The 23,094-nt window shown below is 34.8% G+C and overlaps 1 protein-coding gene across 1 annotated transcript in view; it reads left to right on the forward strand.

The window, feature by feature from the left end:
• The first annotated feature begins 347 nt into the window (after positions 1–347).
• Positions 348–23,094, forward strand: part of LOC132545242 (metabotropic glutamate receptor 8-like) — a 100,506-nt gene continuing 77,759 nt past the window's right edge. The window contains exon 1 of the mRNA XM_060208918.1: positions 348–833. Coding sequence (XP_060064901.1) covers positions 348–833 — 486 coding nt within the window. The remainder of the gene's footprint in view (positions 834–23,094) is intronic.

Consider the following 23,094-nt stretch of genomic DNA (forward strand, 5'->3'; position numbering starts at 1 on the left):
AAAACTCCACCTTGAGATAGGCTATCGTGTGCAGTGATACACACCACACATGCTGATGTGAGTATTCTGTGATCAGGTCCTTCTTTATACCCGGCACCTCAGCGATCGATCCTTCAGCAAACACACTGATCACTTCTCTTCATTATGTACCACACAGGAAAAAACCCACTCGACTATGCGCATGCGCATAACGTAAGTTTACTCGCCTCTTTCCTCGAAACGATATATCGCCAGTCTGTACCTCAGTGGTATGGATGGAACACTAGCCTAAGCGTTGCATAGCATGGGAAAACGTGTCGAAAGCTATATCACAGCTCTCAATACCTATCTCCAACTAAATGTTCACAATGGAAAATGCCAAAATCAACTGTGCTATTGTTTTGTTACTTTGTTTTTCTGTTATTCATCAACACGTGAGTGCTTTAGACAAAGGTAAACTTCAAGTCGACGGGGATATAATTTTCGGAGGACTTTTTCCAATGCATGAGAAAGGTCAACAAGGCAATAGCTGTGGAAAAATTAAAAAAGAAAAGGGTATACAACGTTTAGAAGCTATGTTGTTTGCAGTTGATAAGATTAATAAGGACGATGAGTTGTTACCTGGTTTAAATCTCGGCTTGCACGTACTGGATACCTGTAGCTCGGACACGTACGCGCTCGAGCAGTGCATGGATTTCATCAAGGCTCAATTGACCACCATAGACATTACGGACTACCATTGTGATAATGGAAGTACCCCGAAATATACCCCGGTCAAACCTGTGGCGGGAGTGATAGGTGCGGCTTCAAGTACTGTGTCCATCATGGTCGCTAACATTCTGAGGTTGTTTAAGGTAAGCCTAATTAATTCACCCTATATATTCATCATACCTATCGCTTAAAATCTTAAAAACTTTAAATTTTTTAAAATTTGTAGTTATGTCTCAACATGGGTAAAATTGATGGCTGTTTTAATACGGACCATGCACGAATGTACATGTATATAATGTTTGTAATTAGATGACCTGAAATGTAATATGTTCTCGTGGAGGACAAATGTGTCTTAAAACAAGACACATAGCTATTGTTTCGTGTTATAAGCAAGATATATATGTCTTGGGTATCGTGGAATGCAGACAATTTTAGAATGGAAAAAACACTATCTGGAAATGGAATGGTCGTTAACAAAATTTCTTGTGAAATCAAAATAATTTACAAATACACAAAATTCAGCTCTTTGATAGCGCTTCTGTGCAACAAACAACCTCAAGCGAATGGTAATGGGCATTATCTTAGATTTCGAAAACATTCTGTCTCTAGCAATATTATATTAATGAGGTGCTCATTCTCGGTATCGGTGTTTCTTGCGTAAATCAATTATCTATTTCATGTATAAACTATAACCTACTCCTGTAAATCAATTAACGATTTTGAGTCGCAACCGCTTGCATACGTACCTGCATTCTTAAGCATACATATTTTACTTCACTAAAATATGTATTACATATTTGATGAGAAAATAGTCTTCAGTCATCAGAATTCGTGTTTAAGATATAAATTGTGATGGGCGTAGAAGAAATGCAGTCTTGACCAACTTTTCTAATATTCTGTTGGTCAAAAAGGCTAGTATGTACCATAATCTTTTTGCAACATCAGAAGTAAAATTATATATATGGCCAGTGAATTTCATAATTTAAAACTGATTGATTGGCTATGAATACGACAATAAAACATAATTGTCCCTTGTTGGTTTTGAAAATAACAGGGTGAATATGCACACGTAGATTTGTCTTATGTTAAGGTCGGCAGTGACTTTGAACGCGATTCAATTAGTAAAAACTTTCATACCAAAGGGTTGTGGTGTCTTTTTTTGGGAAATAGTCTCGCATTTTATACAAGAATAACTTACAATTCAAACCGGACTTCAGAGGTCGTTCTGGACGATTGTTTTATCAAATGCATTACTATTCTGAATGTTACTTTGATATCAAAATTATTGGAAACAATTACGGTGTTTCATTTTTACATTACATGATACAATACAAAAACACATATTCCAATACCGGTATCAAATTCAATCAAATTCTCACTTTAATGGGGAAAAACGACACTAGTCTATGCTTCTTTCTCAATTAATTTCGCACTTTCCAAAATTGAATTCAGAAACGACTTTGTCCGTTTTGGAATCTTCCTGAAGTGATTATTTTGCTGAAAGGTTCAAAACTAATTGACAAGACCTAGTCTGTCATTTAATTGCTTACATCCTGAACTGTCAAGGGTTAAGTTTTCGAGTCCGATTTAATGTTCATTTTTAACGCTGATTGGTGTAATTGATAATAGTTTAGAGTTAGAGGTAGTGTGTCTTCAAATATTTTTCATTTCACGAAATTATTCTAAATCTGTGTATAATTATGTATAATTATAATATAATATAATATGATACTTTGATATCTAAAATATGAAGTACATAGCGTTGGAAAGAGAGGAGCGCAACTTGACTACTTTTAAAATATGTTTCTTGTAATCAAACATATTTACAATTCTGTTGTATTGTCTCCGTTGTCGGGATTGATAAGAATGCCCTACGCTGCTTTAAGATAATCCGGTTTTATACGCAACTAATCTAGAAATAAATTATTGTTTCTGCATTGATACTATTGTGTCTTCGAATAAAACATTTATTTCATTTCCTCAATTGTCAAGAATGTCCGATGTTTGAAATCATGTGTGCTTTTCCTGATCCTATGCGGTTTGTTTTGTTTTCAGACTAGGGTTTATAAGAGCTTTGGATTTGGTGTTTTTGACGGACATTTATTCATAGACCATAGAGTCTTTATTTTTACATAAATTATGAAGATTCCTTATCTTAAAAAATATTAAGTGTTTTTCGTCTTTGATATACTGTCTATATAAAGTAAAGTGATACTTGTAGACAGTCTCATCTGACAAACAATATCTTACCATCCATAAATAAGTGAAACAGAATTGATTTTGTCCTTCCATAGTGATCCGTGAAACAATCCATTAAATAAGATCTATATGATACATCCATGAATAAACGATGAAAGAATCATTATTGTATCCATCCATTAATAGTACATAAATATCATTCAACAATTAAAAGTCAATGAAATGATGATTAATCATATTTATATGGTTCAATGGTTAATAAAATTTTATATTTCATCGATGCATGTCAAAGCTAGATCACCACCTGTCATAGAATAGCGAAACCGGATTTAAAGAAATATTTCCTGTTTAATTAAAGTTTTGTTTTATATATATTTAAATAGTTCACACATAAACAATTATAAAAACACCAAAAACCGATGAAACAAACCATATGAAACACCAAGAAAGTTTGTTCTTTATTGACAAAACGCATATTATAAGTTCAGGTTGTTCCAGAATTTCAAAGGATTATATAAATTTCGTTATTTTCCATGCTTGAATGGTGTCGGTGTTCTCTCATGTCAGTAACTGCTAAGGAGGAACGGTGTTCAAAGGTCATTCTTTTTTATCATCCTGAATTCCAATCTGAATTACGACATTTACGTGTGTTGTAATTCAAGAAATCAAAGATAATAATATAGAGTATGTGGTCTCGTTCAGATCCTGTGGGGCAAAGCAATCTATTTTATAGGTGCCGGAGGAATTATATTTAATATGTCTTCAACAGATTTACGACTGTTAAATGATAATTGTAAGTAGAATATAACCAACAGCTATTTGTTATCGTAATGGAATATTGAATTTTGTATTTTGAACAAACTAGAGGCATGTATTATTATTGATTTGTCTTTTCTGAAGATTACGGGAAGAAATATAAATCACATTGATCTTCTCTTAAAATCTGTTCGCTATGAATTAATTTCCTTAATATATGAACGTCCTTTTCCAGCATGGAATGGCTTTTGATGGTACAGCAACCCGTCCGTATTCACTTTTACGGATAATGAGTAAAACGGACGCTACAATATGACGTTTATTGATAGAAAGAAATCAATTTAGGTTCTATATTGTAACATGTAAATATATTGTTGAAAATGGAACAGTTTTTAACCATAGAAATTCTTTGAAGGATTTAGTTGGTTCGTCCTGTACATTTTTCTGTGTCATTTCACGCCCTCAGAACAACATATTATGCCATAATGAAGCTATACAGCAGATCAATTTACACTGTATGTTTCGGAGCGCTGTACATCAAGACGAACACAACAGACAACGGGACAGACCAATGGAGTACTTGTATTCATATGTACATAAACTTGGTGATCCATGCGCCGTAGACTTCTGATTAAGAATCGTTGATCTTAATTTCTTACGATTTCTTGGCAGCTTGTACTCGTGCACTAGTGTCTCATTACAGTACTATAATTAGTTCGGCAGATCTAAACCTTTATTTATACATTATTCATCACAGTCTTCATAGAATTGCCGACTATGGATCTTAGTCATAGTAGCCAATAGCAATATCACAGGTTTATGTATTTCTGAAGAAGAATTCTTTCGTTATATTTACTGAAAAAATAACCATGCTCTTGGGTTAAAGCCATTTTATGAACATAAGTAGATATGATAAAAATACGATTGCTTTGTCCATGACATCGGGAGTCTTTTGAACAATTTTGTACCTCAACACTACAAACAACATCTGATGTGGATGTATCGGAACCGATGCTATACAGCAACATAACCGGTGTACATAGAAATAAAACCCACAAATATATGATCCGGGATTTATGTTTTCATAACATATATGGTTACCAGTGGTCGAAAACCTCAGTATATTGTTATTTGAATTGGATTAGAAGATACGTGTCATGTCTGGTTCGGTAAAAATGGATCTTAAAAATAAACTGAATTGAAAGCTCGCAAATGCCTCAAAGTCGTAGCTTTATTAATAATAAGAACGGTTTAGTGAAACCAACATACATAGAGAGGTCTAAAATTGATGGGTAAAGGTGGAGCCCAGTTGCTTGGGTTTCATAGGCATTTGATATTCCTAATTGTCTATAAATTCCAAGTAATTGTGGGTGGGGCTCTAAACACGATATGATGATGATTTATGAAACCACAGAAAACATTGACTAGAATGTCAATGACGCCTATGGACATGTCAATTGATTGTTCAAACAGACAGACATTTAATTCGTTTTGAAGTATTAGATACTTTCTTGAAGTATATATAGTATATATCACAAAGGATATAAACACTTATACATGTAATCCATTATATGTGTCCTTTGTCTATATTTGCTAACGAGGAAGTTGGCTTGTGTTTCTGGTGTATACCGATAAACTATATAAAAAGCACGGTTTTCCTATTCCACTTAACTGTGTGAAAACCTCTGAATTTCCAGGCAAGCTGGTACCATCTGTGAGAGGTGATACATGGTACATGGAATTCAGTGCACGGATTTCATAACTTAACCGGATTCCAGAATCCAAACAGGATGAAACTTGTATATGTTTCCTTGTTATTCCGGAACCTGACACTTATCGAAACTTAAGGTACAATACATTTATATCTTTCTAATCTGAAATCCGACAGAGATGAAGAGATCTTCTGTAATTAAGGCCCTGGTGGCAAGGTCAGTATTTTACCATTTTGATACCCCGCCCAATATCCGGCTGATGACCTGATATCCGCCCAAAGGCCGAAGGCCAGAGGCATAATATCAGGCTGAGGACCTGATGTCCACCCAAATGCCGAAGGCCAGAGGCATAATATCAGGCTGAGGACCTGATGTCCACCCAAATGCCGAATGCCTGTTTTCGTTAGGTTCCTCCTTCTACATATTTCATTACAACAGATGTTTCTCGTTTCTTTTTCGTCGATGTCTTTAAACATTTTTTTCGATGCATGACATTAACTGACCACAGGATAACTAGTCGTTTCTGCTATCTCAGTTATGCGGGACGTCAAGTTAAAGGCAGTGAAGAGAATAAGGGCACGACACCTGCCAAATAATCCTTGGTCAATCTAAGTAAGTAATGTCATCTTCACAAAAAAAGAACAATGTCTACGACAACAGAGCCCTTAATGCGGTTTTAAAAAGAAAATAGATACCGATATTTAGGTCACCTCTAACGATTTAAAGTTCATTGACATAACATGATAAAGATGCTAATGAATGAAATACAATACATCACTATCAGTGATATCGAATAATGTCTACATGCGGCTTAATCAGAAGTAGTTTAGTGGCAGGTGTGGAAAAATGGTGTTATGGAAATGAAGTGCATCCCTAAGGAAGGAATAAGATCGGAAGGGAGTGGCTTGTAATCGTAAACTGTGGTTTATTGGATAAATATAAGAATGATTTTGTATACTACGGAGCTAGGAGTGGCATTTTCTTACTAACAGAAGATTTAAGGTACGTAAGGGAATTGAGAAGAAAAAACAACAGGATAGTAAATGCATGATTATGTATCCTCGGGACTGAATGAGGTAAAATGGCTAGGTAAGGTTGACAGTCGGAGACGGTCAATATTCTCTAAAACAATTTTAAAATACATCATCTGCCAGTCTAGCAAATCTGCATTCTGACACAAGTCAAGATCTATTCTTCTTCTTAAAATATTGTAATTTTGTTTGTCATAGCATTCCCTTTTTCTCTTTTGGGAACGAGATTTAGCAAGACTCAAATGTTGGGTGTCATCGATGAAGATGTAGACGTTTACTCTCCCGGAACACCTGGTCTTATTCTTCTAATACCTTTTCAGAGTCTCAGTTGTATTTAATTCGAATTTGGACTATGATTCTGTTGTCATGTTTTCTTCGTTGTTTATATATTGTATGTATATCTAAATACTATCTGATTTGATCTGTTATTTCAATTGTTTATATCATATTATGTTTTCAAATCTTAATAAATGTACCAGTGTGTGATTCATTAGCTGATTCTGAAGAAAGAGTTCTGTCTATATTAGATTAAGAAAGTATTGTATTACTTGGTAACTAATGTGTAATAAAATATTAAAGAAATCTTGGAGTTCTAGTTTCATAAATCACAGGAAGATGCATTAGAGGCGCTCCAAGCTTCAACTGGGACGGACATTAAACATTTATTGCTGTATCTTTTTTACCAGTAGTAAATGTTCTCTTGCCATTGCCATGCTTGTCAAACTCACCATGGGACAACCATGCCTACTACATCATCTGAGACGTATCGAAATGCCTACTAAATCATTAGAGACATCCCAAACATGTGAAGACTTGGGCGAGAAACTCATCTATATGTCTAAGGAGAGTCCGCTGTGTGTCAATGTAATATATGTACTGTCAGAGATATGTTGATGTCAAACTTTACCGTTTATCATAAAATTTAGACACATTTTTTTGGAGGAATAGACGGAGAAGATGATTATTTTCCATCGGAGTTTAATCAAATGCATGAACCATGGTTTTTTTGTTTTATTTTGGAAATTTGTTAATGTTCTATGAACAAGAACACTCGGGAATATAGGCATTGGAAGCATGCTTGGACTCAAAGGCATTTATGGTCTGGCCAACAAACCGGACCTGTCCAAATGATTATGGGCTAGACTGAAATTCCTATAACCCATTCGTATCTTTCCTCTGCTCTATGTCCTCCACGTGTGATTTTTGTCTGTGAGAAGATGGAGATACACATTTTACTGCAATTGATCTTAAACACTAAAATCAAACACATGTTATAATATATTGTCAACACAAATTGCACGCAGGTCATCACAAAAGGGACATAGAAAAAATCCAATCCTCCCAGACGGTTTCACGTAGTTTCATAGATGACTAGACGTACATTAAGAATGGGGTGAGACTTTTGAACTCCACCACAAAGGACATTTTTTTCATGATTAAATGAATTTTGAACAGGCGAATGATATTCGAGAAAGGCTTTCATTGTATTATCCGGCTTTCAAAAAAACAAGAAAATAGAATTATAATCCAAATTAGAATTTAATAAAACGATTGTATAAAAAAGAAAGACTTACAAGGAGACTCCTGAAAAAGTACAGGGTGAATAAGACCAGGGGCTCCGGAAGAGTAAGCGTCTTCTGTTTTATCCTCGATATCCGCTATGTAAACCTAGGTCAGTTCATGTAAGTCATGTTAAGTTTTTTATGGCGAAATATAGCTCTTTTAAGGTATCACCATTTTCTTTCTCTTTTTTTATGTATATAAGAACATAGCAGATCATAATTAGATTTAGATCTAATTCTAAATAAACATTTAAACATAATCATAATTCAAACTCGAATTCAATACAACTAAGGTAAAATGTGAATTAAAAAAAGATTCATGAAAAAGTACAAGAAGAATAAAACCATGTGTTCCGGAAGAGTAAGCGTTTATCCTGGTCTCGATAAAAAGGACTTTTTTGCTCCTTGTTCTCATCCACTTTTGTTATAATCATTACCCTCCCATCTGTCTTCGATGTAGAGGGGATGTTATCTTCAATATAGATACGTATATACAAGTTTGGCATTCCTTCAAAGCAATGTATAGATTTCAATGAATATCGAGTAAATATTATATAACACCGAATTCTATCGTAACTTTCACACGTTTCTAGGCTGACGAAAAACTTGGCGAACGAAATTAAGCGTACAGAAAAAAAAAATCTCGGCAATAGATATGAAACAATCTGTAGGAGTAGTGTATCGGTTTGGCTACCGTCTCAGAATTACGATAGTGGTGTATATAATCCAGGCAGCAATAATAAATGTTCTGATATCTACGTGAATAATTTACGTGACAACACTGGAATCCAGTTACTGTTGTGACTTTGGTATTACACAAAATGTCAGTAACACTAGCTACTGACAAAAGATCTCGTTACCATGTGTTGGTCAATCATTTTAGGGCGGACAGCATTTTTTTTTATTATTTATTTTTTGTATTTTATCTTACGAGCTTCTGCAATGTAACACATATCGATATGTAGCCAAGACCGTTTTTATTGCTTTACAGACACAAATAGTATCCACACACTATGTAAATACATTGAAAACTTAAGCCATGTGTATTGTGATATAAACAGGAAAGAACAAATAAATGATGAAATGAAAGAATAAAATATTTAAAAATGATGAATACTATATTTCACTCGAAGGACGTTGACTAAATTGGTGATAAATCGATAACCACAACTACAGCAAGTTCGCAAATACTTCATTCCTGCATGAATATTTGTATACAAGTTCAGTCTATATCCATATACTTTTACATGCACAATTTTCAGAGGAAAAAACCCAAAGAACAACAGGGATTGTCATCAAAAAACAAAAAACAAAAACAAACAAACGAAAAAAAAAAAAAAAAAACCAAATCCCCCCAAAAAACTCCAATAAACAAATCTTAGTTAATCCTGGTTATACACATTGCAGATAAGCATATCTGAACAACCGCCCCCCTCCCCCTCTTTTTTTTTGCCATAGTAACATTTTATTCCACATAAATATGTATATGTTATTTCAAAGATTGATTAATGTTACTGTCGAATTCACCAACTCCTTTTACACGAATAGAACTCATACTTTTCAAGTCAGCTAGGTTTGAAGTAGGAGAAAATTTATCGTTTTGAATTTACTTTCGCTGTACGACCCGGTTTGCTAATCTAAAGCCCATCAGTTGTTCTTTTGCATTCTATGTAACATGGTGTCTAGTTATCGCCTTTTTGATTAAACCGTTTTATTATCATCAAAGAACATGATATCTTACACCTGTCACTGCACGAAATTAGAATTCTAACACTTCAGTAGCTTTCGGTTTCATCTCAGTGCCTCGATTTTTTTCTACAGGTTTATTCGCAGCACACACGCGATTTTATGCATTCCCTATGTAATACAGACAAACTGTCATCACAGTAGGGAATGATACAGGAAAACGACAGGTGCGAATAATATTGGAAATCCTTACCTCTACTACTGACCTGTATTTTGTTTCATAGCATCAAATTTAACAAATTTAATATTGCCCTTTGCATTGATGGAACGGTTCTAGCTTTATCTTACCTCGGTTTGGCGTCATATCACCTTTTCGTCTTTTGTGAATATTCGTCTGTAGAGGGTATTCGTCTTTTCGTTATGTCGATTGATCAAATGTCATATACAATCTACAATGAAATAAAAACCATCTACCATGATATAAAAGACACCACATTCCAATTCAGTTCGATAATCTTTGTCCGTATTACTGTATGTGACCGAAGGGCTTCCATACTTTGATGTCCCGGTCAATTTCCGAGAGATGCTGAATTGAAATTACTTTGGAGTGACCCTTATCTCTATTTACGTTGTGTACCAACTTTCCCAAATACCATTACCTGTGATGGTTTTGTTGTATAACACATATGTAATAGCCTTGCTGGATCTAATGTCCAAACAACTAGAAAACCACTACTTCCACATACTTTACATATAATGTACTGTAGTTACGTGTATTAGAGTGGACGAATCGTCCTTACTGAGCCGTCGTCGATAAAATTCTGTGGTATATACTGTTCGTTCCTTTCAGTGACATTTGTATACATGATTTGTTGCCCATATAGATACAATCGGTGTAGGTGCCATTACACAATATCACACGAGCCATATTCCTGATAAACGCCATCAAACCATTACCACGTCACTCAAGCGAAGAAACGCCGATGCTATCAGAAACGTCATGTAGGATGTTCCAATATCTACAGTGATTAGACCGATGGCCGATAGTAACCTGAGTTATGAGGCTAGCTTTTCGGGGCTAAGTGGGGATATTGTTTTAAGTCTGTTCGTCTGTTTCTGAAAGATCCTGGTCACTTTACAAGATATGACTAACACCTCAATAGACGTCGGTTAATCGATTTACGATACAATTTTCGATTTTTGCCTTTGTAAACCTGAGGTAGACGGTAGCATTTTTTTTTTATCAAACTGGTGTAGCTATACGTTATGCATATGCTTATGGTTGCATGTGTTTAGCCGTATGGAACTTACATAAAGTACAGGTTTGGTTTATAATGCTCAACGTCCTATCAACACCCTGGGTCATTTTGAGGACGATCTCCCGATGTATGCGAGATGAGTGCATGTGTTTCGTGAACCCGGAGGCTGCGAAATGTTCGTGTAAGACTTCTTGTGATAGTGCGGAATTGAAGCCGACTATATAGTGCTACCTCACTGAAGTATACTGCTGAATGTCCATAGCAGGACACACTAATCCGATTCATTATACTGATAACGGATAAACTTGACCGTAATAATGCTGATTATTTAGTAGGGAGAAGTGACTTTTAATAATTACTTAATTTTAACATCACATGAAACGAAAAAACAAAAAAGCAAAAATAGTACTTTTCACAAAGTTGCAATGTATATTGTCGGTGAAATCGTGACACGATTGCAGGAATAACAATATGGGCGCTGATTGGATGGTAAACGAGACATAGCAAAATAGAATAATACCGAATAGAATCAGACAATCGGGGGAAATGTTGGATTGTTACTCCATCCAAAATAAGATTAGATGGTGTAATAGTGTTGTTGTACCTAAACTTATTCTTGCTTGTGAGTTGGTTTTGTATTTTCATGTGTGTATATAGGGATCGAACATCATTTATAACCATTATGGCACTATTGGGGTTCACAAACGGACTTTCAATCCATATATTTTCATTTACATTTTCCAGTCCACTTTATTCTTACATGGATGGTAATTCTCTGAGAGAGCTTTTCCATGTTTAATCTAATTTTTTTTTTTTTAAAATCAGGAAATATTCTACAGGACAACAACCATCAAGTTTGTTGATCGTACAATTGTATCACAATGTCTTTAGGTGAATCACTCTTTTCTTACTCTATAGTAGAAAAAAAAACAACAACAAACAAAAACAAAAAAAAACAAAACCCAGATAAATTGTTTTTATCGATATAAACAGAACAGATGTATAACCGGAAACCAAATCAATTCTAGGCCTAAATTATTATTCAGTGATCACGGAGATCCCAACGGGGTTTGGTTTCCGTTGTTCGTTTAACTATGATTAACAATATACTATACATAACTCATGTAAATAATCAAATAGAAGTTGATTTCCTGGTATAATGACTAATTATGTAAATTGTACGTACTTTTTCAGACCATTTACTGCAGATCGTAGTTGGTACTAAAAATAAACGTCTGGTAATTTTGATAAAGAACAGCTGACTAATAATTAGATGTTCTACACAGCTGAAGTATGGTAGTTTGCAATAACTGTCTCATAGCACGAGATGTGGACACGTGGTCAATTGAATTGAAGTAACGGTCGGCTTGTATCAGTAAAAAGAGGCAAAATCATCCGCGAGAGGACATGAACTTTAATTTTTACGTCATACAAGATGGTCCGTCAACTAAAAAATGCGACAAAAGACTGATACAATGCACATGCACTGACAATGTGTTTTATTTTTAAGAATTTAATAACCAAATATTATAAAGAAACTTTGTTATTACGAAGCAGGAGTACACTATGAAACAGCCATTTAAACACTATTCCCCTGTACTGTGACGTGATCTCAGCGAACTAGTGCATCTTATAGCAACAAAGCTGTTGTGTTTCTTTCCTGAACTTTTTTTTTATGCTGAGGTATAGTTCTTTGTTCCCATGATTAATATAACTAATAGCTTTGATGAAAATTGTAAATTTATAAAACGAGGTATGGATGCCGTATGTATGAATCAATATAAGCTGCGTAGAGCATGCCTTGAGGGGATATCGGATCTATGCCAATTACACATTGATTTGGTAGTAGTTGATTGTGGCCAAACATTAAATCAGCATACTTTGACATTAAAAAAGAAAACAAAATCCACAATGAAAACGTTCATGCAAGACACATTATTACATTATCCGACTATGATATTATCGAGCCATGGTATCAACCGACTATATTATCCATGATATTATCAAGCTGTAATATCGTCCTACGGCATAATATCACAATACATATAAATATATATCACTATGACATTATCCTGTTGTGGTATTATCCATATAAGCACACTTGATGATATTATCCGACTATGATATTATCGAGTCATTATATTATCCTATTTTATTATCCATGTCCACAACCATGATATTATCCATCTGTAATATCGTCCTACGGCATAATATCACAATACACACATATATATATCACTATGACATTATCCTGTTGTGGTATTATCCATATAAGCACACTTGATGATATTATCCGACTATGATATTATCGAGTCATTATATTATCCGATTTTATTATCCATGTCCACAACCATGATATTATCCATCTGTAATATCGTCTTATGGCATAATATTACAATATGTATATATATATATCACTATGACATTATCCTGTTGTGGTATTATCCATATAAACACACTGGATGATATTATTCGGCTGTGACATTATCCATTTGAACATTATGACATTTCCAAAAATATTCAGAAGATAATTCTATATAAGGTACAATAACATGATTTGAGTTTCGGTACAAATATTCTTACGTAATCGTGATATTTAATAAAAGTTCACTCTACAATACAACTATGTAAGTTTTTGATTTCTGAATGCGGTATATATATTAGGTACTCTTAACTCCCCTGACACACGCCAATAGACAGTTATTAGACAATAGTCGTCTTTGTTTCTACTCGTCTAAAATCTGTTTTTGTTTAGGTGACATACCTTGTAGGATTTACCAGATGTATTGTTGTAAACGTTCTTATTGTCATTGAATTTGATTTTGTCGCTTTCTCTTAAAGGATTAGGTATAACAGTAGAAAAGAAAAATACCCGCATAATAAAATGGATGGAGAATGTTATAGGTCGTTATGACATTAGTGGAAAAAAACGAGAAATTTTGCATCAGAAAAACGAAATAATGATAATAACAAAAAACATCTTTAATTACCTGATTATCTTTAATTACCTGATTCACAGTGAGATTAAACGAACGAAGCATATTGAAACTGCGATTCTCTGTACTAATTTTAAGAAATGAGATACAGTTGAAACAAATATTGAATTAAACTGCACCACAAAGCTGTTTCATCCTTGAAGGACTCGTCTTTGATGCTACAAGACATTAATAATTATATATTTTTTATATGAATTTCGAAAATTAGATATACCTGGTAATTTCAAATATATATGTATATTCTGAACCGTGCCACTATTCGAATGAATTAGAATTCAGCATGCAATGTCAAGGTAAACTGTAGCAACTGAAAGTCTACCAGTAGTGTCTATCATCTGTAATTACTTAAAGACTGTGCAACACATACACAGGTAGATTGCAACTTTCTATACGAAGTTGAAATCAGATCCAGGTAAATTAAAAAAGTGAATTAAGCTGCAACAGACAGCTGTTTTGGGCGATAGACAGGGAATTTGTATAACCACAGGTTTAGATTTTTATGCAGACAAGCGAATACCAAATCGTATATTTTTAGAACAATTATGAACCAAAATACTAATTCTGTAATGATCTTCTGTGCTGGTCCGGATGGAAGTGCCTAGGGTAGGAGGAAGCCGGAATACTCGGAGGAGAACCACGTTGTCGGTTGGTGACGCAATATGCATAACACAATATTTTTTTAATTGCGAGTGGGAAATCGGCCCCATTTGCCTACGTTAAAGGCGAGTCACCCAATCAACCTTCCTATAAATATGTTACTTTGATAGAGTACAGAATAAAATCGTTGTGTTTTAACATCATCACAATAGCTACAGAATGCAGATGATGAAGCTGACAGTAAAAACAAGACAATAGTGTATTATAATTCTTAAAAAAGGATGGAATTCTCGTTTGCAGAGATATTTATGGAAAGCCTAAGGTGATTTACTATCGTCCTGTTATTGTATGTAATGAAAAGATAGCTTTCAGCATGAAATTACGTAGGTAGAGTGTTATTATTTTTAAAGAAAACTAAGTATTGAAAAATATCTTATCATTTAATTGACAGAAAATTCTGCAAGACTATAAAATATTTTATTTTCATTCTATTTCCATCTTTCTGTCGTGTGCTGATTTTTTTCTTGATTTTAACCATAATTCGTTCTACAGTATGATTTCCCGATTGAAACAGTTTTGATGACGTCACCATCCCGATGCTCGCATATTCTTTCGCGTATCACACTTCTTGCTGGTTCGTTAAGTGGTAGTGCTACCATTAACATTGTGCCTAACACGATCAATCTTTATCGATAATTTATTTACAATATAAATTCTTGAATTGTTAATATATTGAAGATTGTTGGGACGATTCAATATGGCATGTGTGCTTCTGAATTACTTTAAACAGTATCTAATAACAAGCACGTTTACAAAAAAGACAATTTGTATTTCGTTGCTAAAGATAAGTGTCAAAGATGTTGTGATTGCATTTTCACCTCAACGTAGGTTTGCGTTCATGACGTCATAACACAACCCGCATTGTCACTCAGTGCTAGTACGTGTTTGTGCAGTGATGATAAGAGTCACTTAACATCTTTCTGTTTCAAAACACTGTGAAACTTCCAATCTGTCATCAAAACGTCCCTACAATATATTTCTTTATGTCACATTTAAATACGTTAACTGCCAGAATGTGTTCTTAAGTGAAACCTGTATGGATTTCCTTTTGTTAAAGGACAATGTTTTACAAATTACGGACCAAATGATAAATACAGTCAGAAACACTTATTTTGGATTTAGGTATGCGTGTACATGATTCGTTGCATATTGACTTAACTGATTTTGAATTAATTACTGCTGTTTTAGTAATACTTACAGGAAGAATATTTCGTATTAGTTGCCCCCACCCAACTTTATTGTTCGTTTAGTTTGAAGATTTTAAAAAAGTGCAACACAGTTTTCTCTTTGGATCTTGTGTAGAGGTGTTAAGAAAACAAACTACATGTTTACATGTACATAAATTCCAATTTGAGTAGAAATTTATCCAAGACCGTTTTACTTCATAGTAGCTGGAGTTACTGTACAGTAGCTGTCAGAAATATGTAAACACAGAAAAAACACATTTTCATTAAACCAATAATTCTACCAATATTTGGTAGGTAATGATTAAAAACGTTGCTCTTGTTCAATAAAATTCGTCGTTTAAGACTGCAGTTTCAAACGCACCATATAGTTACTAAACCAATAACGATAGCGCTAGAATGAGGAAGTGGCGATGAAATTGTTCATAAAGATGAAATTTTGGACATTATTACCATTCAGGAAATTTGCTCGGAGATTTTAAGGATTTTTTTTCATTTTTTATGCAAACTGACGATATTGAAAGGTTTCCGAAGTGTCAATAAAGATTAAGATATCTAGAATCTGCCAACATATAAATATCTGATTGGGAAAATGAATAAAAAAGAACGGAACGCAAAAATATAAAACAGTTTCGGAACGACGATAAAAAAGATAATTATTAATCATCACAGTAGTAACTGATTTCTACATAAATTTTCGATCCTAGCACTATCTGTCTCTAATCCAAAGTCTTTACGTGTCCATGTCATGCCACTTTTCTGTAATGCCTTTTGACAGGAGGCGTCATATGGCGATCACCCGATCCACGTAGATTGACATTCCGAGTAAATAAATCTGTGAGAAAATCAGATGTAATTGATCATAACTAATAAATCTCTTAAAAAATACGTAGATAATAGCGAATGATATTGACTGTTTCAGCACGTGTGTGCTAGACACTGTATTGATATGAAACGTTCTTAATTACAGTTTTCATAAAGTCATGTCGCCTGTTTTTAGTCACACTCGGAAGATCGGCCATTGATTTTTACCAAGATAATGACTTATTACAATCTGACAACACGAGACCTTTTACTGGGTCAATTATCCTGATAAAATGAGGTATTTAACTAGGTGAATCAAAAAAATGAAATTAAGGAATGAACAGGGTAACATTTCATTAAAAGAAACCCTAAACTTGGTACAAGAAACGTATGTAACCTTGCGTTCGACACGCACAGCTGATGTTAAATTACAACCAAAATATACTCAAGGTTAGACCACCTTATCAGCTGTTACTTCAGAAGGAAGACATACTATATTTCATTTTACAATGGTGTGGAGACAAACTATACCAACATCCCTACTGCACGACGTATATATTTTGTTGGTCGTTTTGAAAGAGATTGTGGATGTTCCAAGGAAAACGTATGTGGCCGCATCCATACTTCTCGCGTGCAGTCGGGGAATAGAACCTTGCTAGACTACATTCGAGCCTATTTCTCCTACGTAGAATTATCGTTTATGAAACTTAGAATTAAAAAAAAATATCATGTAATATTTATAAGCACGGAGACCACAACGCATTTATGAAAAGGAATCGAACTGCGATCTCCTTCGTATGCCACAGGAGACCTGCTTGTCAGAATCACGAGAACAGTTTAAGCCCCCCGTTACTTGTGAGACGAAACACACGTTAAATGTTACCATGTCACTTCAGATCGGAGCCTCGATTAAATGTATGGGCTTTAGGAATCGGTTAACATAGTGGCTACTTTACTCCTGTCAGGACGAATTTATTGGGCAATCTTATCTGAGCTTCACGCACGGTTTCCCTACCGTCTGATAAACCATTCTCATACGATTACAGAAGCCGGATACCCCGAGGCAGCAGCACCAGACGCCGTATCAGAATTATATTGGACAAATTCGGGCGATTACAAGGACGGACATGTATTTTGGAGTTGAATTTCCATAGTGAAACCTTCGAAGTGGTTGGTCTTATTATGCAGAAGTAGCTTTCCAGTATAATATAAAACCTTTTTTTTCCCGTTTTAATAGTGCCTTATTTGTTTCTATGTGTTGATGTGAATATCCTTTCCTGTCCTAGTATTAGTAAACAGCATATGTAGAAGGACTTTCTTCTGTTCTGAGTTAGGCCGTTTCGCAGGCCGTGGTACAGAAGCGAACTTCTTACCATTATTTTGTAGTGAAGTAAGCTGAAATTTGCGCCTAGTTACGATGCCCTACTGTTCGGCACATGATATACATTAGAACCAAACAGTGAATTAAACTGCATCATACAACTGCTTGTTTCGTCCTTCTAGGATTCGTCAGTGATGCTAAGGGCCTAAAATTTGAAGCCTAACAGGCGACTAAGGAAAACCAAAGTGATCGTCAAAAGTCAAAATAATGAAATCTGTTATTATCTAAACGTAGACTTTCGAACAAGTATATTGCATTGTTTACTGTTAATTCTTGTTTAAGACAAATTTTCGGCACATGCAGCAAAACCAATATCATCATGAAACTAAGAAACTTAGGGGAACTCGACTACAAGAAATGATAAGAATGTTTGTATACTATATATGTATATCATATATACATTTGTACACTGTATCAGTATCAATAATAGGCTTCATTTACCTCTGCACGGCAACGCCACTATATAGACTATCAAGCAAGATGTGATCTAGAACACAGTAAGTTCATGTCTTCCAGTGACGTCGGTATTGAGGGTACTGAAGCGGCGTGTGGGTTCCATTTTACATATTACACTGTCGACAGTGAATGATCTAATTTAGTTTGAATCAAGTTGTAATCGGCATAACATAGCAAAATGAGAAGGGAATGCTGATATAAGCAATGGCATGTCTTGTTATGGCATTTACGGTTGTTATAAATGACATGGATTTTCGTGCGTACATACATGTACCATATTGTGCAGTAACGTAAGCATCGATGGCGGCGGTTAGACTGCGAGGAATACAAGAAAGAAAGTGAAGCAATGTAGAAGATACAGTTTATTTATTGTAAGTAGTTAGGACAACAAATAGACAAGATTTCGGCAATATAGAACTAGACTATTCTTTTATAAAATGTGTATGAACTTCGGACGGAGACTCAGAATCAAAGATTCAGGCTATTCCATTAAGGATTAGTCAATAAAAGTGTAGGCAGCATTGATTTTGGTTGAAAAAAAAGAAAACCTTTTGACATGTTGTTATTTACCAAAATAGGGTAATGCAAAGGGACAATCTGGGCGCTATCCAGGCAAAGGGAATGTGTTCAAGACACACACTTGTATGACAAGTTAAAACATACTACATAACTAGAAACATTTGCATCTGCCCTCAGGAATAACGTTATAAGCTGACGATTTCACGAAACTCTACACTTATTAGATATACGACTTCCTAGAAACAGAAACATCCACGTGAGTCAATATACATCGGAAAACAGTTGATATAATGGTGAAATTTGTCCCCTGTCCACGTAGCCAAAGGCTCCGGGCAAGATTATCGACTGAAACATTACCGCTGTGACATAATCTCACTACCTAAAGCGACGAACTAAGGTACATGTTTTTCATAAATAGTTCCTTAATAAAGCTTGCAAGAAATTGTTTCTTTGCTTGACAAAAATATACCTCGTTATTTAGACGTCTAGTGTTTCTCTGGTAAATTTGAATCCCAAATCGTTGCCACGTATTCCATTAAGGTGAAAAATTGTCGTATTTTTTTTATCATGAATTATTTAATTACAAAGGACATCAACCGGCTTGACCTAGTAAGAGATTTGTCATTTCATAATTCATAACGTTGTCCATTGCATCCATGCGCATGCATATAACATTTACGAATGCCAGCTCTGACGTCACTTTCTTGACATTATTTTTACTAAAATCATTGTTTTTCAAATTTCACCTGCTTTTGACAATGGAAGACACATTGGATTTATTTTTAAAAAACACACACGCACATTTTAAAATCATTTCTATGAATTATTAAAATGCAGATCTGTTTATTTCTGTAATGTGACAGGTTGCAAAATGCGGAAGAGAAAATATTTGTAACACTCACGCTTTACAAATAACAAATCTCAGTTAAGTGCTGCATTTCAATAGATCATAGTGTACACATCTGAAGACTCCAAGTCAATAACCTACATCTATTACAGCTAATTGGATTTTACGTTAATTGTATAATTATGCTAATTATGTTGATTTCCGGAGACATATTGACTTTATGTATGTTTGATGTCTGTAGCACATGCGCTCTTCATACCGAATGGTCGTGAAAAGTCGATACACAATTATCAGTAACAAAAGCATTTAAATAATTGTTCACCTCGGATCTGGTCCTACACTGTTCACATCCACCAGGTGCAAAGAATTGAAATAATTGTTCAAAAAAGTAAACTGTATCGAGATCCTGTCATTTTTCTTTCTATACACAAACTATTGGTACCCGTAAAATTGTAGAGTGTTATTGCATTTGTTAATATACGTAAACATTATACATTCAAAGAAATATTTCTGGTCCATTTGTTACACTCGCCTTTGATTTTGTAACCTTTCTTTCACAAGTATCCACACTTCGTTTGTAGGCATTAGCTCTTCGAGACACGCGTTTTTACATGGAACTGACTGATTCTTTTAATTGCCGATAGAAAAGTTCAAACAAAAATCTACAATATCTCCCGCTTCAAAGACACGTGTCAGAAAGTGGGAAAATCTGAATTCTCCAACAGATTCATGTACTGGTCCTGTAAAAGTTTTTCTTCTGAAAAAAAGGTAGTTCATTTCCAATAGATAAATAGAATACTACTTCTGGATAAGTTTTCTCTTCTCCAATGTTGCAAATTACTTTTATATCTCCTTATTCTTAAAAAAAAAATTTTTGTTTGTTGAGTCTCTTTCCATAATGTCTCTCAAATATGTTTTCTTCTATTGACGTGAATACACAGGAATAAAGATAGAAAAGGCTCGGACTTGTATTGCATTGTACGTGTAAGTATTACGGACAATTCGTTGTAAGACATCCGTGTGGGGGTGTCGGATAACCCTAGCTGGTATTGATCTCGTTGTCTCACTAAATCTGCTTCCCGTTAGAAACGAATATGTCAATACACGCGAGACTTCAGCGAGACCTTTGAGATACATTTCTAACTGATTGGGCCGGTATCTACATCCGCATGCTCCAACTTGATTCGTGCCATGATTAGCGATACCCTATTTTTTTTATAGTTTAAAGCCTTAATTAGGAGAAACCCTAACACGTACTATTGAGAGTTGACTAGATTGGAATGTCATGGCGTTTGCAACAACCAACACTCGATTTAATGATCGTGAAATACAGCAATCGGTATTACATATAGCAAAGACACGTAGTATAGATCTAGATAATTAATATTTCTGATAAAGATGTCCGAAATAATCTCTCTCGTTGTTTAAACAACAAATTACAACTCAAGGAGGATAATGACGTTGAAGTTTACTGGTGTGGATGAAATTTAACTGCGATGCCATCACAAACACTGTTGAGATATTTTAGTGTTGCTTTTTTTAATTCGGGACATCTTAATTGAACAAACCATAAGCTTTTGCACTTCATATTAAACGGTTTAACGTCTCCAAGAAGTCATATTAATTATGGCGGCACTATCTATTTATGAAATTCCAAGCGCATTTATGCTCATAAAAATATCATTATAACCAAGTAGTTGCATATCATTTTATTATCGTAAGAGGGCTGATTGATAAGTTGTGAGCCTTGTATTGAAGAGGTTGGAATTTCACTTAAAAGAGTTTATTCCATTCTTACGGAAGATCTTCCAATGAGAAAGCTCTCAACCTGTTGGGCACCAAGACTTCTGAGAGTTGATCAGAAGCACACCAGGCAGACTTGTCACGTGCTAACATGAACCTTTTAGAGGCAGTATCTGCCTCTAAAAGGTTTCTGCAGAGGTTTGTGACTACAGATGTGTTCATCATTTTACCCAAGAAGCCACACAACAGTCTAAACAATGGAAGTACCCTAGTTTACCACGCCAAAGAAAACAAAGACTATTCCAATAGCTGGAAAGGATATGGGCAATCTGGGATGTTGATATTATTCTGTAGGTAGAATATCTTCAAGAAGGACAAATAATCAATGGCACATATTATACATCACTGTTTAGGCAGTTAAGGGAAAAAAGGTGTGTTGTTCCTCAAGAACAATGTCCCTGTTCACAAGTCTGTCATTGTCATTGCTGCCATTAATGATTGTGGCTTTGAATTGATTGAGCATCCGCCTTATTTGCCTAATCATTCTCAATCAGATTTTCATCTTTTTCCAAAATTGAAAAACGCCATTTCTGGTTCCCATTTTCGGGCAGATGATGACGTTATACATGCAGTGGAGGACTTTCTGAATGGTCAAGAAAAGGACTTCTTTAAAAGTGGCAGCGAGGCCCTTAAACATTGCTGACAAATGTATATAAATACTAAAGAGGATCATGTTGAGAAATAATGCAATATGTCCGCCAAATGTCAAACCCTTTAATGTGAGTCTCATATCATGACCAGCTTAGACATAAAGAGATGTTAAGGTATTTGAATACATACAAACCAGAGACTGCTGCTGGCACTGTAGTTCTCTGAGGAACTTGTGGAACTGACGTATACTAACGCGCCAAACCATATAAAGAGCTGCCTTTGTATATCACGGTGCTCAGGTGGTGTTGACTTAACCCGAAAATAAAATAAGATTGATGTCGCCGTGCATATATGCTAATAGGTGCGTCGTGAGCTCTGATGTAGAGTTATTCAGTTCAGACTGCGAGTCTATCACTGACAATGGCTCATGTCAATTGTAATTAACAACCTTTTCCGTTGAAGTAGATGTAAGAGTATATCGAGGTTCTTGTATCTTTAATATATAAGTTTCCTTGCCAGAGTCGATATGATAGAAGTAGAACTTTCATAAAGGACGTTTTGTTATAAATGTATTGCATTCACTACCGAAGGTCTGTACCGATCACTTTGCAATGTGTGTAAATTGTAATCAGACATTGCTACTAATCATCCCAACCCGACAAACCTTTTTACATGCACGTAACGAAATATGCTAAAGTAACAACAAATTATTAAACTACATGTATATTACATTTTGCTATCTAAAAATATATAGACTTATCAATTTATGGTGAAACGTACAATTTTACATCATCACCAGTGATGACGTAACTTTTGTACTGTAGAACCGACCAATCAGTTCAGAGCAGTGTTTTCAAGTAATTGTATTGAAATTCGTTAATTTCCACGTTCGGGCAGAATTTGATTTAACATATTTTTTTCACGAGTACATTTCGAATTTCCTCTAATTGGGTATTCAAAA

Source organism: Ylistrum balloti, unplaced genomic scaffold (assembly GCF_031769215.1).
Source record: "Ylistrum balloti isolate Yb309-2 unplaced genomic scaffold, AGI_CSIRO_Ybal_v1 Utg369832, whole genome shotgun sequence".
In the NCBI taxonomy this organism is placed as follows: Eukaryota; Metazoa; Mollusca; class Bivalvia; order Pectinida; family Pectinidae; genus Ylistrum; species Ylistrum balloti.